The sequence below is a fragment of the Halichoerus grypus genome, chromosome 10 (assembly GCF_964656455.1).
Source record: "Halichoerus grypus chromosome 10, mHalGry1.hap1.1, whole genome shotgun sequence".
NCBI lineage: Eukaryota > Metazoa > Chordata > Mammalia > Carnivora > Phocidae > Halichoerus > Halichoerus grypus.
In genome coordinates this window covers 115,994,742-116,010,165 of record NC_135721.1, presented here as the reverse complement: position 1 = coordinate 116,010,165, position 15,424 = coordinate 115,994,742, and the positions used below count along the sequence as shown (strand labels likewise).

The window sequence follows — 15,424 nt, the reverse complement described above, 5'->3', positions numbered from 1 at the left end:
CTTGACTCTGTTTCACATGCAGGAGTTTTCAGTTTGAAAACTTGATTGTGCTTGTAAGCGGGTGAAGCTGAAAGCAGTTTGCTCACTGAACTTCTAGGGAGTGTTTCATTTCCCATCTCGTCATGCAAAGGGAGGAATATCCCTCTCTCCGTTTGTGCACTTGAAAAGAATGCCTGAGCATTCTTCCGTTGTTGGGTAGAGTGCTCTACAGATGTCCGGTCAAGCTGGGTTGATAACATTATGTAAGCCTTAAAGAAAGCCTTCCTGGGGATTTTCTGACTAGTTCCGTCCATTGTTGAGAATATGCTATTGAAATCTCCAACTATTATTGTTAACTTGTTTTCCCTCCCTTTAATTTTGTTGCAGTTTACTTCTTATATTTTGAGGTTCTGTTGTTAGGTGCATATATGCTTACAATTGTTATAACTTCCTATGAATTGATGTTTATCATTATAAAATGTCCCTTTTTGCCTCCAGTAAATTTTGTGTCTTAAAAGTCTATTTTGCCTGATAGTATAGCCACTCCAGCTCGCTATGGTTACTGTTTGCATCACATATCTTTCCTCATTCTTTTCCTTTCAACCTATATTATGTGTCTTTCTAAAGAGTGTCTCTTAGACATTAGGTAGTTGCATCTTTTTTTTAAAGATTTATTTATTTGAGAGAGAGAAAGCGTGGCAGGCAGAGGGAGAGAGAGAATCTCAGGCAGACTCAGCACTGAGCATGGAGTCTGATGTTGGGCTTGATCCCACGACCCTGAGATCATGACCTGAGCCGAAATGAAATCAAGAGTCAGATACTTAACAGGCTGAGCTACCCAGGTGTTCCAGTAGTTGCGTCTTTTTTTAAATAAAGATTTTATTTATTTATTTGACAGAGAGACAGCGAGAGAGGGAATACAGGCAGGGGGAGTGGGAGAGGGAGAAGCAGGCCTTCCGCTGAGCAGGGAGCCCGATGTAGGGCTCGATCCCAGGACCCTGGAATCATGACCCAAGCTGAAGGCAGACGCTTAACGACTGAGCCACCTAGGCGCCCCTAGTTGCATCTATTTAAAAAAATAATCTGGGGCACCTGGATGGCTCAGTCGGCTAAGCGTCTGCCTTGGGGTCAGATCATGATCCCAGGGTCCTGGGATTGAGCAGTGTCTGGCTCACTGCTCAGCAGGGAGTCTGTTTCCTCCCTCTCCCTCTGCCCCTCCCCTGAACTCATACTCTCTCTCTTGCTCTCTCTCTCTTGCTCTCTCAAATAAGTAAAATCTTTTTTTAAAAAATCCAGTTGACAATCTCTGCCTTTTAAAAAAAAAAAATTATTTGAGAGAAAGAGAGTGTGCAGGCATGCCCAAGAGGGGTGAGGGGGGAAGGGCAGAGGAGAGGGAGGGAATCTCAGACAAACTTCACACTGAGCGAAGAGCCCCTCGCGGATCTCACAACCCTGAGATGATCTGACCTGAAAACAAGAGTCAGACACCTAACTGACTGAGCGACCCAGGTACCCCAACAATCTCTCCCTTTTGAGTGCAGTGTTTAATAAAGTTGATGTGAAATGTTGGGGTCCTGGAGTGAACAGTCAAGAAAGAATTCTTGAGACGTCATCAGTGTGAAAAGGGTGGTTTTATTAAAGCGTGGGGACAGGACCTGTGGGCAGGAAGAGCTGCAATGGGGCACGAGGAGTGGCCCATTATAGACTTTCCTTTTTTTTAAAGATTTTATCTATCTATTTGACAGAAAGAGATAGTGAGAGTGGGAACACAAGCAGGGGGAGTGGGAGAGGGAGAAGCAGGCTTCCCGCGGAGCAGGGAGCCTGATGCGGGGCTGGATCCCAGGACCCTGGGATCATGACCTGAGCCGAAGGCAGACGCTTAATGACTGAGCCACCCAGCGCCCCCATTATAGACTTTCAAGTTGGGAGGGGGTTAGGGATAGCATAAATCTCGAAGGAATTCGGAAGCAAGGTTTCCAGGATTTGAAGGTCTAGTTGTTGTAGGAAAAGGGCATTTATTACTGTTTAATAACAACCTCAGTCATGGGGCGCCTGGGTGGCTCAGTCGGTTAAGCGTCTGCCTTCGGCTCAGGTCATGGTCCCAGGGTCCTGGGATCAAGCCCCGCATCAGGCTCCCTGCTCCGCGGGAAGCCTGCTTCTCCCTCTCCCACTCTCCCTGCTTTTGTTCCCTCTCTCTCTGTCTCTCTCTGTCAAAAAAAAAAATCTTAAAAAAAACCCAACAACTTCAGTCATGAGATCCTTCAGGTGTGTATCAGTGGGCTATATGCTTGATGATGGCTAACATATATCTTGGGAGGTAGAGATAAAGGACGTTTCCCGAGGGATTTTTATATGTTAAAGAAGATTTACAGGATCCTGGAGGTCAGGCTAATGTCAGTCTAAGGTTGCCTTTTGCCTCTAGCAAAGGATTAGCAACCAGGCAGTTAGTTGAGTGTGGAGGAAGGTCACTCTGCTTGTCTTAAGTAGTTGTTAATGGGCTGCAAAGGAAACTTCATTTATTTCTACATTTCTTTAGCCTTTGTTTTCACATCAAAGTCACGTTTGACGTTATTATTGACATGGTTGGATTTACATCTGCCATTTTGCTGTTTGTTTTCTATGTGTCTCATGTATATTTTTGTTCCTCCTTTACCACCTTCTTTTGTATTAAATAGATATTTATTAGTGTACTGCTTTAATTCCTTTGTTGATTTTCACTTAGTAGTTGCTCTAGGGATTGCAGTATACAGATTGATTTTTCACAATCTACTTCAGATTAATACTAATTTCGTTCCAGTAAAACTTTTCTCCATCATAGCGCCATTCTTTCCTTCCTCCTTTGTGAGATAATTGTCACACATATATAAAATAAATCTAACAATACAGTATTTTAATTATTGTCCCTCCCACTTAGGATCCACTTATAGATATAGAATTCCTGTATTAAAGGACATACACAGGGGCGCCTGGGTGGCTCAGTCGTTAAGCGTCTGCCTTCAGCTAAGGTCATGATCCCAGGGTCCTGGGATCGAGCCCTGTGTGGGGCTCCCTGCTCGGCGGGAAGCCTGCTTCTCCCTCTCCCACTCCCCCTGCTTGTGTTCCCTCTCTCGCTGTGTCTCTCTCTGTCAAATAAATAAATAAAATCTTTAAAAAAAAAAAAAAAAGGACATACACAAGATGCCTGGGTGGCTCACTTGGTTAAGTGACTGCCTTTGGCTCAGGTCATGATCCTGGAGTCCCAGCACTGAGTCCCGCATGGGGCTCCCTGCTCAGCGGGGAGTCTGCTTCTCCCTCTGACCCTCCCCCCTCTCATGCTCTCTCTCTCTCAAATAAATAATAATAATAAATCTTAAAAAAATAAATAAAGGACATACATATTTTTATGGCTCTAAACCTATATTACCAAACTAAACATTGGTCCTTTATATAATAGCAACCGCCACCACCACATGTTTTTGCTAGCGCTTTGTAGGCTCCAAAGTAGTTTTATATCTATTATGTCATTTGATATTTACACCAGTCTTTTGAGTCCAGGATTGTGTCCCTTTTTGCCAGGAAAACAGGCCCCGTCATTGCCAGATATGACACGATGAGGCTATGGCAGAGCTGAGCTGAGAAGGCAGACCCTGCTGCTGCCTCTCCTCCTCTCCAGGCCTTCAGAGACCCAGTTCCTCTCTCCCCACCCCAGGACTTGCCCAAGCAGCCTTACCTGCAGCCCCCGCTCAGCATCCTGGTGATTGAGCGCCGGGCCTTTGGCCGCACCGTGCTTGTCGGTTCCCATATTGTCTCCCACATGGTGCGATTCATACTCCGGGGTCATGAGGATCCCCCTGAGGAGGAAGGAGAAGAGGAGGAGACAGGGGACCTAGTGCTCAAGGGACCACAAGGTAAGGGGCCACCAGACAGAAGCCCCTCTGGTTCCTGGTTGAGATGGCTCCAGGGAGTCTGACTTCTACTCACGTGACCTCCTCCTGGTATCATTTCCCCTCTCCCAGGACAGAAGTCCCTGGATCCCTTCTTGGCTGAAGTGGGGATGTCCAGACGGCTTCTGAAGGTGATGGGGTTTGGGAGATGGGTGGAGAAGGGGCTGGCGGGGCTTAGGGTGGTGCTGGGTTAGGGGCACTGAGTTCTCTCTCCCTTAGGCTCCTCTGAAGAAGCTCCCCTTGGGGAGCCTCCTGAACCAAGGCCCTGAGCTGGAGGAGGACATCCCAGATCCTGAAGAGCTTGACTGGTGGTCCAAGTACTACGCCTCGCTGCAGGAGCTCCAGGGGCAGGTGGGGGCAGGGGCGGGTCCCGGGCTGCAGCTGGAGGTTGAGGAGGATAAATGGCAAGAAGAAGGATCTCGTGAAATGTGGCGTGAGATGCTCCACAGCTTTTCAGAGCTCTTCATTAGATACCTCTTCTCATCTTCGTAACAGTTCTGGAAGCTGAAAATTACTAACTCTATTATCTACAGCTGTGCTGTCAGAACTATGTGAGCCACATATGTCATTTTAACTTCTTAGGTAGACAGATTTTTTAAAAAGTAAAAGGAAAGAGGTAAAATTGATCTTAATATATTTTGTTTAACCTAACATATCTAAAATACCATTTCAACAAGGAACCATTATACAAAATTAATAATGAGATATTTGACATTCTTATTTTATACTAAGTCTTTAAAATCTGGTGTGTATTTTACACTTACGGCACATCTCAATTCAAGTGCTCACTAGACACACGTAGCTGGGGGTTACTGTCTGGGGCAGCGCAGGACTAGACAAACTGAAGCTTTGAAAATGCAAGTGGTTCGCACAGCTGGACCTTGAACTGAAGTTTCCCAACTCCCTGTCCTGGAAAAGGGGTAGATTAAGGAGGTGAGGGGAAGGGAAGAACCTCTGACTTGCCCTTTGATTTCAGACCAACTTTGAGGAGGATGAAATGGATGGTCCCGGGCAGTCAGGTAGGAGATTTGGCTTTCTTGCTCCTGCTCTCTGTCTCCCTCCTTCCTCTGACACCAGTATTTTTAACTGTGGCATTTCTGCTATTCCCAGACGGGGTCAACCTCATTTCTGTGGATGGGGAGGCCCAAGACCAGGGTCAGGGTGAGGCTGAAGTCAAAGGCTCCATATCCCAGAAGAAAGCAGTAGCCACCCTGAAGGTGAGTGGGTATCTGGGAGAGAGAATTGTGCTAGGATTCTGGCCATCGGCCTGTCACTGAGGCCCTTGCCTTTCAGATCTACAATGGCATCCTGGAGGAAGAGTTTAACCACTTTGAAGACTGGCTGAATGTGTTTCCCCTGTACCGAGGGCAAGGGGGCCAGGATGGAGATGGAGAAGAAGAAGGGTCTGGATGTCCTGTAGGCAAGTTCAAGGTATGTTTGGGGAAAGAAGAGAGGCAAGGAGTACAGGTGGGGATGTAGGAGGAAGACTCTCTTCCCAGGGATTTTTCTGTCTCCCCCAAATCCAGGGATCCTTCCTTATTTACCTGAATCAGAGGCAGTGTCATTCTCTGAGCCCCAGATCTCCCGGGGAGTCCCACAGAACCGGCCCATCAAGCTCCTGGTCAGAGTACATGTGGTAAAGGTGAGCATCCCATCACCCCAGCCCACCTCAGACTCCAGCTAAGGTAATATACAGAAAAGCTACAGACTGAAGGATTTGGAAGGAACCTCAGAGTCTACCTCCTTCATTTTTCAGGTGGGGAATCTTAGGCACAAGTGAAGAGACTCCCCAGGGTTACAGAGCTTGCTCATGGCACAATCCGGATTTAGAGCTTAGGTCTTCTGACTCCTTTTTCATAGTTCTAGACCCTTAGTTCGTAGCATGGCGAGTATAACTCCAAGAAGAGTGCAGCTCTGAATCTCAAGTTTCACAATCGCTTGTCGTTCAATACCTTCATACAGGTCCTTGCCTTGCTGTGGTTTGCATACAGCACTCAGCGGGGCCCTGAAGTTTCCTGAAAGGCATCTCAGGGAATTGAGAGGAATGAGTGGGTTGCTCTGTTCCCTTCGATCCCAGCCCCAGAATAGATACTGTGCTTTTATCTGGTTTAAATATAAGGATTCTGAGCAAGACAGAAATTAAAGAAATGTTCTGTGGCATATCCTAGTGCATAATTCGATGGTAGGAGTCGTTTTGATCTTCTGCTTCTAGCAGTATCACAGACTAGATGGTCTGAAATAACTTCCCGATGTAATACATCTAGAACTGCTGGATAAACAACCTTAAATGAATGCTAAGCTTATAAGAATGGGCAATGGAATGGAAAAATAAGAATTCCCAATGGGCATAGGATGAAGAGGCAGCAGGAATCCCAGTCCCTGAAGTGCAGGTTGTCTTGAGAGGTTTGTCCACACCTGGACCCTGAGCCTTGGTTCCTAATAACCTATTGAAGATGGGAGCCACAACCAAGACCCTTGTGTGAAGCAGCGTCCAGGAAGGGCTCTGCTCATAGTGAAAGGTGGGCCAGAGGAAGTCTACCCACTGGGAAAGGAACCTTTTAGGGAAATGGTCTGTTTCAGCTTCTGCTTCAACTGGGGGAAATAGAAAACAATGTCTTCCCCAAGAAATGTATTATCTTATAGTTCCGAAGGGCAGAAATCCGAAATACGTTCTACTGGACTATATCAAGTTGTTGGCAGGGCTGCATTCCTTCTAGAGACTCTTGGGGAGAATCATTCCCTTGCCTTTTCGAGTTCCTGGGGGCTGCCTGTGTATCTTGGCTCACGGCCTCTTCTTCCATCTTCAGAGCCAGCAGGGTAGCAATTTCAAATCTCTCTCGGACTCTCCTGTCTCCCCTCCACTTATAAGGACATTTGTGGTTACGTTGGGTTACCTGGATAAACTAGAATAATCTCATGATTCTTTTTTTTCACATTCAGTATTTCTATTTACTTGTTTAGCAGACAGTTTACATATCTCCCCACCCTTTCCTTTAAGTTAGTGTGACAGTTTTCCATAATAAACTATTTAAAGAGAAGCTTTGGTTGAGAATGGAATGTCAATCTCGTGATTCTTAACCACATCTGCAGAGTTCCCATTGCCGTGTCAGGGGATTCGAAGGTGGACATCCTTGGTGGTGGGGGCGCACTATTCTGCCTGCCACAGAATGTAAATTGCTATAACAGCTTGAGAGAACAATTTGACATATTTAGGAAAATAGAAGATTTTCATTATCAATACCTAATAATTATACTTCTAGATATGATCCCAGGCAAATTCTTACATATGTATACAAGGAAACATAAGAATTGCTCATCCTAGCATTATTTGTAACAAAAAAAAATGTTTTTAAAAAATTTTATTTATTTATTTGAGAGAGAGACACACACACAGCATGAGCAGGGGGAGGGGCAGAGGGAGAAGCTGACTCTCCGCTGAGCAGGGAGCCCGATGCGGGACTCCATCCCAGGACCCGGGGATCATGACCTGAGCCAAAGGTAGCCTAACCGACTGAGCCACCCAGGCGCCCCTCCCAACACAAATTAGGATGAATTCATGGGTGGAGCTAGAGAGTATAATGTTAAGTGAAATACGTCAGTCAGAGAAAGACAAATGCCATGATTTCACTCATATGTGGAATTTAAGAAACAAAACAAATGAGCAAAGGGAAACAAACAGACTCGACTATAGAGAACAAACTGATGGTTACGGGGGGCAAGGGGGTTGGGGAATGGGTGAGACAGGTGAAGGGGATTAAGGAGGGCACTTGTCGTGATGAGCACCGGGTGATGTATGGAAGTGTTGAATCACTATATTGTACACCTGAAACTAACAGAACGTTGTATATTAACTAACTGGAATTAAAATAAAAACTTAAAAAAATTAAATTTGGGTGAAGTAAGCAAATTGGATGATTCCCAGTTTGTGGAAGTTGGCACCAACAGGGCATTTCCCCTTTCTCTTCCTGAAAATCATCCAAAACCAAAGGGAACAACAAAAATCCAGCTTCTGCTTATGGTGAAATCAGGAAAGAATTACAGCTGCAAACCAGCAGGAAGCCTGGAAGAGCTATCAAGAGTCAAGTGGTTGAAGTGTGTGTGTGTGTGTGTGTGTGTAAGGGGGTGAGGACATCACTCAGTGGAGCTCAGTGTCAGCAGCGTCTGTGTCTCAAAGGCGAAGGGCACACCTGAAGGGTTAAAGCCTGCATTGCTCACTGAAAGCTAAAAATACTGGAGAAAATGTAAAAACCTCTTTAAATGTAGTCCTGAGCTTCCCAAGAAAATACGTGGTTTTAGAGGAAAAAAATTAAAAGCAGGAACTGTTTTAAAATCATGTACCCAGGATTTTGTTATTATCCATGTATGGCAAGGCCAACAGATCAGGAGATGATTGCCTTTGAAAGATAGTCTGGGGACACCTGGGTGGCTCAATCGGTTGGGTGTCTGCCTTGGGCTCGGGTCGTGATCCCAGGGTCCTGGGATGGAGTCCCGCATCGGGTTCCCTGCTCAGCGGGGAGTCTGCTTCTCCTCCTCCCTCTGCCTGCCACTCCCCCTGCTTGTGTGCTCACTCACTGTCTCTCTCTGACAAATAAATAAAATATTAAAAAAAAGAAGAAGAAAGATAGTCTGTTGTTTGTTTCAGTCCTCAAGAGGAGGGGGTGGGCTGGGCGGTACAGGGCCACACAGGGAAGTCCAAAGGAGAATGCAAGGGCCAGAGCCTCTGTTGTGGTTTCTGCAGGAAAAGCAAGGCAAGGCAGGGTAAGCAGACTTAGGATTGGTTAGTGTGAATAATTCCAGCAGGCTCTTGGGTACAGGGGCTGTCTCGCTGTCTCTTGTCTGGTACCTGGCTCTGGAGTGATTAGGACAGAGGAACTTACTTCCTGGAGTAGAAGAGCCAGATGGAGGAGATGGTTCAGAGCATGGGCTCTGGATTGGTTGGTTTCCATATGAAAGGTGCCCTGGGCAGTGAGTTATCATACACAAAGTGAATAAGCACATGCAAAGATGCTCAACATGGCTCGTCATCAGAGAAATGCAAATTAAACCACAGTGAGCTACCACTCTGCATACACTAGAATGGTTAAAATAAAAAAGACTGACAATACCAAGTGTTGCTAAAGATTTGGAGCAACTGGAATGCTCATACCACTGCAGATAGGAGTGTAAACACTAAAAATATATTGCTGTATATAAATTATACTTCAGTAATTTGTTATGTATTTATTAAATGATGTAGTTATCAAACCAGAGAAGTAAGTGTAATACATAAAAAACACGCAAAATGGTGCTGTATATTGCTTAGGGATGTGTGTACATGTAGTAAAACTATTTTCACTTTTTTTGTGTGAGTCCTAAACCTCAAGTAAAGGGTTCTGGCTACTTCAGGGATGAAGAGGGAATTAAATCAGGTAAGGGGATTCCATTTGTTGGTAGTGTTTTCTTTATTAAGCCGGGCACACATGTCATTGATTTATTTTTATATTAGTTAAAATATCTTTATCATTGTAAAAAAGAAAAGTGAATAATAAAGTTATGATTTGAATATTAAAGCCCTATACATCTTTCCACATTAAACATTTCATAATTAATTTAAAAGAAAATAAAAGTCATGTCGAACCTCTCAGTTAATTCCTCATGGTGGGAGATCTCTCCTTGGTAACTTGCTGCTTACACTTAACTCTGAGATTTGGTCCAGCAAGGGTAACCTTGGGTTACAACCATGACAATTCTCTCAGCCCCACCTCCTGTCCCCCTAGGTCACCAATCTGGCTCCTGTGGACCTCAACGGCAAGGCAGACCCTTATGTGGTGGTGAGTGCTGGCCGAGAGCTGCGGGACACCAAGGAATGCTACATCCCCAAGCAGCTGAATCCCGTCTTTGGAGAGTGAGGCTGGGCCCTGGGCTTGGGAATGGGAGCGCCTTTACCCTCTGACCCCGGGGGCCCCAGGGCTCCCACTCAGGCAGCTGGCGTGGTGATGGTGCGGGAATGGACAGAGGCTGCTGAGACCCCTGGAGCCCCTGCCCCCACAAGACCACCTCGTAGGGCATGGGGGTGTCCTCAGCCATTCTCCCTCCTGGCCAGGGTCCTGGAGCTCGATGTCTCTTTCCCTGCCGAGCCAGAGCTGACTGTGGCTGTGTTTGATCATGACCTCGTGGGTTTTAATGACCTCATCGGGGAGACCCACATTGACCTGGAAAACCGATTCTATGGCCACCACAGGGTGAACTGTGGGCTGGCCTCCCAGTATGACGTGTGAGTCCTACAGACCCTCAGGAGCCATTCTGAGTCTGACCAACGACATTCAAGTTTACATTCCCATTGGTGTGTCCAGATCCTTTGATTTCATAGAAGGGGAACTCCCCATGACCAAGACCATATAGCATAGTGGGTCAAAACCTGGGCTTAGGATTTGGGGTCTTATAATAAGTCACTTGATCTCTCTGAGCCTCCGTTTCCTCAGCTGCAAAACTGGAGGTAACACCAGTATTTCCTCCATTGGAGTATGTGGCATACATCTTCGGTTTTCATGGTTACCATAAGGGAGGACTAATCTGCTTCCTGGATCCCATGTCTTCAGGGGTCCCCATCCCTGCCCCTGTGCCCACTGTGTCCATATGCTGACCCCAACTGAGGCATTTTTCTCTTTCTGCCCACAGGGATGGGTACAATGCCTGGCGGGATGCATTCCGGCCTCCGCAGATCCTGGCGGGGCTGTGCCAACGCTGTGGCCTCTCCGGCCCCGAGTGCCGAGCCGGGGCTGTCAAGGTGGGCAGCAAAGTCCTTCCGACACCGCCGAGACCCTGCCCCCAGGTACCAGCCCCTCTCTGATGGACAACCCCGAGGGAGCAAGATGGTTAAACAAGGTACAGGGGGCCCCTGGGGCCTACTCTAGTGTGTCCCCAGAAAAGCCTGTCTCCTTTGGCAAGCAGAGGAAGGGAGTTTGGCTGAGTAAGGACGAGGTTCTTGGATGGAGGGGAGAAAATGGTCTTTGTAGGTGAGCATGATCCTCAAAAAGTCAAAGCAGACCTCTCAGAGGCATAGCTAATCAAGCTTCCAGAACATAGGGTGGCCCATAGGGGGTCCCATATGACAAGACATGGCTGCAGACTTGAGCTCATGCCTCATAAATGGCTGGTGGTCTGTCCCTAAACAAGAGTCTTCGCAAAGCCGTGGCCCCTCCAATCCCACTGTCCCTCGACTGCTGGCTTTTCACTGGGAAAAGTTGTTAGAGAAGCATCTCCCCACTTTCTGTGCCTTGTGGACTTGCCCTCCCAGCCCATGGGCTTCGTCCCAACCAGCAGCTCCCTCAGCTATGCACTTCGGTTGAGCGGTGGGGGAGGAAGGCAGGCGAGCTGGGAAGTGTGCAGAAGCCAAGCTTGCGCACCTCTTGTTGCAGGTGGGGGGGCCCCCGGGGGCCAGGGAGGTCCCCGAGGAGGCGCACGCGCTGCTGGTGCTGCAAGAGAGGCCGGAGCTTGGGATCCAGCTGGTGCCTGAGCACGTGGAAACTCGGCCCCTCTACCCTCCCCGCAGCCCAGGGCTGCTGCAGGCGAGGGAGGGCTCAGCACCCAACCCCAGAACCCCAGGACTCCCACCTGCTCCTGGACCCTGGGCCCTCGGGATGCCCTTTCCCCAAGACCTCTACTGACCACTTCCGATTCTGGCTCCTGATCCTGGTCCCCAGCATTCCCACTCCAGTCTTAGACCCCCATCCTGGACTCCATACCTCCACCCCTGACTTTGTCCCTGCAGGATCCCCCACCCCGGGGCCACCAAGGCTCAGACCTGGCACTCCCAATCTGACCTCAACACCAGGTCCCTAGGATCTGGACCTTGGGAACACCAGATCTTACTTTTGACCTCAACCTTCCACTCCAGGGCCTGATCCTTAACCTCAGCACTGGAACCCCCACTTCAGACTCTACCTTCATTTCCCGCCCGCACCCCCCACCTGCCACCCCGGGATCTCCCCGACTGTGCCCTCTTGACCCCAGCTCTTGCCTCCGTCAGGACAACAGCCTCTAGCCACAAGGCTATCAGGGGAGGTGGGGTCCTCAGTGGGACCCTTCAGCCTGGTCCTGTGTTCCCAGGGATCCCTTCACATGTGGATCGATATCTTCCCCCGCCATGTGCCTGCCCCACCCCCAGTTGACATCAAGCCTCGACAGCCAATCAGGTGAGCGCTCTGACCCTTCCTCCCCTGGGACAGGCACAGGCTGGTGACCCAGGCTTTTCAGTTAGGTGAGCCATTAATTTCCCTTCCTTCTCATAAGCCATTGTGAGGAGGGGCTCTGTCACTTGTAACCAAAAGAGCTTAAATACCAATAAACCCCCTTCGGACTTGAGCTCGTCGGAGTGGAGTTGTGCGTAGGGGATTCATACTTCAGATGTTGTCCGCAATCTGTCACTTTCTCCCTCTGGGCTCCGCTTTCCTTGCTGTCACTCTCAGGGCGGCTTCTGCAGTCTGGGGGCAGGGTGGCTGCGCTAACAGTGCCAGGCTTACATCTCACCAGCTAGACTCCTTGAGCAGAAAAATAAACACGTCTTTACTGGCAAGAGCAAAAGTCTCGGGGCTGACTCTCCTCGGATCAGCTTGCATCGAATGCTGATCCCTTAACCAATCCTTGTGCTTGGGGGGCTGGGATACGCTGATTGGCCAGTCCTGGGTGATGGCCTAGGGGGTGTCGCCACCTCTGGAGCCAGGGGGAGGTGGGTCTTCCCCACTAGAATCACACAGACTGCCAGTGTGGGGGTCGGAGGGGGGGGCTCACCAACAGGAAATCACGGTGCTATCAACAAATGAGGGGAAATTGCTGGTGGGCAAGAGAAAACGAGATAGCCCGGAAAACCCATGACAGCCAAGGACAGGGCTATTTGGGGTAGCACAGGAAAGCTGGAGCCCCTCCTTCTGCCCCTCAGGGACTGCTCGCTCTCATCCCCACTTTGTCTCCCTCCCCTCCCACATGTCGCTGCAGACTGGCTTTCTCTCCCCTGTACCCTAGAACTGCAGCTTGCATGTCACCCTGGCTGGTGGCGGCTCCAACTCTGTGTCTGATGTTACTCAACCTTTCAGGCTCCGGATTCCAAATTTATGGGAGAAACTAGTTAGCCCAGCTTTGGTCAACAGACCATTCCTGGTACCATCTGCTGTGGTGGGGGTGATCCCCTTAAGTCCCACAAACATCCTGATCACCCAGCTGGGCACATGGAGGTGCTCAGTGAACATGATGGCCATGGCCTAGGTCCTTCCTGCTTCCTGCAGCCCCTGTCAGGACCCCCTCAAGAGTCTGCAAACTCTTTTCCACTACATCCCCCAGCTATGAGCTCAGAGTCATCATCTGGAACACGGAGGACGTGGTTTTGGATGATGTGAACCCACTCACTGAAGAGCTGTCCAGTGACATCTATGTGACAAGGTGAGCCTGTGGGCCGCCCACGCAGATGGCTGTGGACTAAGGTGAGATCACAGGCGCTGGGGCCTTGGGCTGAGCCAGAGCCCTGTCTCCTAGGCCCAGGATGGGTGCTGGGAGCTGGGGGAGAGCTGGGTTCTGGGTTGGGTCCTTGTGCCCCGGGCCCAGCGCTCCGCCTGCCCCTCTCCCCTGGTTGCAGCCAGGTGAAGGGCCTGGAGCATGACAAGCAGGAGACAGACGTTCACTTCAACTCTCTGACTGGGGAGGGGAATTTCAACTGGCGCTTCGTGTTACACTTCGAGTACCTGCCCACGGAGCGGGAGGTGAGCGTCCGCCGCAGGCCCGGACCCTTCGCCCTGGAGGAGGCCGAGGTCCGGCAGCCCGCGGTGCTGGTCCTGCAGGTCTGGGACTATGACCGCGTCTCCGCCAACGACTTTCTTGGTACGGCTTGGCCTTCCTCCTGCCTCATCCCCGGGCCCCAATTTCTGCCCTCGTTGCCCCTGACCCTCTGGCCCATGGTTCCCTACTCTAACCCAGCCCTGAATCCTGGGTTTCAGACCCTAGGTCGCTAATCTTGGCTTTCTGGCCTCATTACTGAACTTAGCCCAGAGCAGTGACCTCCATTCCCACCCAAAGTCCCCGATCCAAGGTCACTTTGGACTCTGACACCGTGGTCCCTGCTTTGGCATTCTGGCCCCATCCTTGGCCGTTTCGCCAGGCTCTGATAAGCTGCTGACGCGTGGGCTGTGCTTCTGATGCCCCGAGGCACAGTCCTGCTGTGCGGCCTCCTCCCCCGGGGCCCAGACACACCTTAATCTCTCGCCTAACCCAGGGGGCTCTGGACTTGCAGGATCCCTGGAGCTGCAGCTGCCAGACATGGTGCGGGGGGGCCCAGGGCCCCGAGCTCTGCTCCGTGCGGCTGGCCCGCGACGGGGCCGGGCCCAGGTGCAACCTCTTTCGCTGCCGCCGCTTGCGGGGCTGGTGGCCTGTGGTGAAGCTGCGGGAGCCAGAGGCTGAGCCCAGGGAGCAGCGGGAGGCTCCAGCGGGCAAGAAGAGGCGGAGGAAGAGGAGGAAGGACCGGCCGGAGGACTTGGCGTTCACAGACCCCGGAGGCAACGTCCACATCCTCACGGTGGGTGCGGCGGGGGCGGGGGTCGGGCCTGAGCCCACCTCCGAGCGCCGCCTCTGTTCCCCCTTTCTCTAGGGGAAGGTGGAGGCAGAGTTTGAGCTGCTGACCGCGGAGGAGGCGGAGAAGCGGCCGGGGGGGAAGGGGCGGCAGGAGCCCGAGCCCTTGGACAAGCCCAAGTGAGGGGGCGGCACGGGAGGCGGGGCTCGAGCCGGGGCGGCCCAGGGGCTTCCTCGGAGTTCCAACGCCCCCCTCTCCCCCCTCTCCCCCCGCGGCCGCCCGAAGACCTCCTTCAGCTGGTTTGTGAACCCGCTGAAGACCTTCCTCTTCCTCATCTGGCGCCGGTGCTGGTGCATCCTGGGGCCGCTGCTGCTGCTGGCCCTGCTCACCGTCTTCCTCCTCCTGGTCGGCTACACCATGCCCGGCCAGATCAGCCAGGTCATCTCCCGCCCCCTCCACCGGCCCTGACCCTAACCGACCCTGGACCCTCCTCCCGGAACCCCAGCCCCTCAAATCCCGCTCCTGGGGAGTCCGTCTCACCGGCACGAGCTGTTTGAGTTCACTGCTTTCCTTGAATAAACCTGTGCCTCCCCTCTGACGCCTGGACGTAGCTGTACGTGGTAATACAGGGGGCGGAAAACCGAAATGTTCCTGGGTGACAGGTGCTGGGGAGTCACCCGGGGGTGGGAGGCTGCCCCGAGGAAGAACGGGACCTGGCAGGAAGTTCAAGGAAGAGGAGTCCTGGCCACTGAGCTGTCATGCCCTCTGAGCAGCCCACCTGTTGCGCCTGCTCCTGACAATGACTGGGTCCCTTTCACTTAACCTGCTATGGCTTCTGCCATCCATTCCGTGACAGCTAAGCACTTTGCGCACGTCATTAGCTTGTTTATTCTTCAACGCTGAGAGTAAGCACATCAGCACACTTTTGGTTGCAAAGAGAAATCCCAACCCAAGCTGGCTTAAGCAAAAAGGGATTCTGGGGAGCCGG

At 50.7% G+C, this 15,424-nt stretch overlaps 1 protein-coding gene and 1 long non-coding RNA gene across 2 annotated transcripts; one reads left to right on the top strand and one right to left on the bottom strand.

Annotated features, from left to right (window-relative positions):
- The first annotated feature begins 4,122 nt into the window (after positions 1-4,122).
- LOC118530755 (fer-1-like protein 4) lies at positions 4,123-15,034 on the top strand. The gene is made up of 12 exons (XM_078057136.1): positions 4,123-4,253; positions 5,013-5,119; positions 5,196-5,333; positions 5,429-5,544; positions 9,659-9,786; positions 9,985-10,155; positions 10,560-10,713; positions 11,991-12,076; positions 13,218-13,316; positions 13,510-13,633; positions 14,143-14,442; positions 14,722-15,034. The coding sequence occupies exons 3-12, from the start codon at positions 5,312-5,314 to the stop codon at positions 14,902-14,904; spliced, it is 1,383 nt and encodes a 460-aa protein (XP_077913262.1). The 5' UTR covers positions 4,123-4,253; positions 5,013-5,119; positions 5,196-5,311; the 3' UTR covers positions 14,905-15,034.
- Positions 12,018-14,187, bottom strand: LOC144379283 (uncharacterized). The gene is made up of 2 exons (XR_013442021.1): positions 14,121-14,187; positions 12,018-12,421 (listed from the first exon to the last, which is right to left on the bottom strand). It is a non-coding gene; the product is annotated as an uncharacterized LOC144379283 (long non-coding RNA).
- Positions 15,035-15,424: the final 390 nt, after the last annotated feature.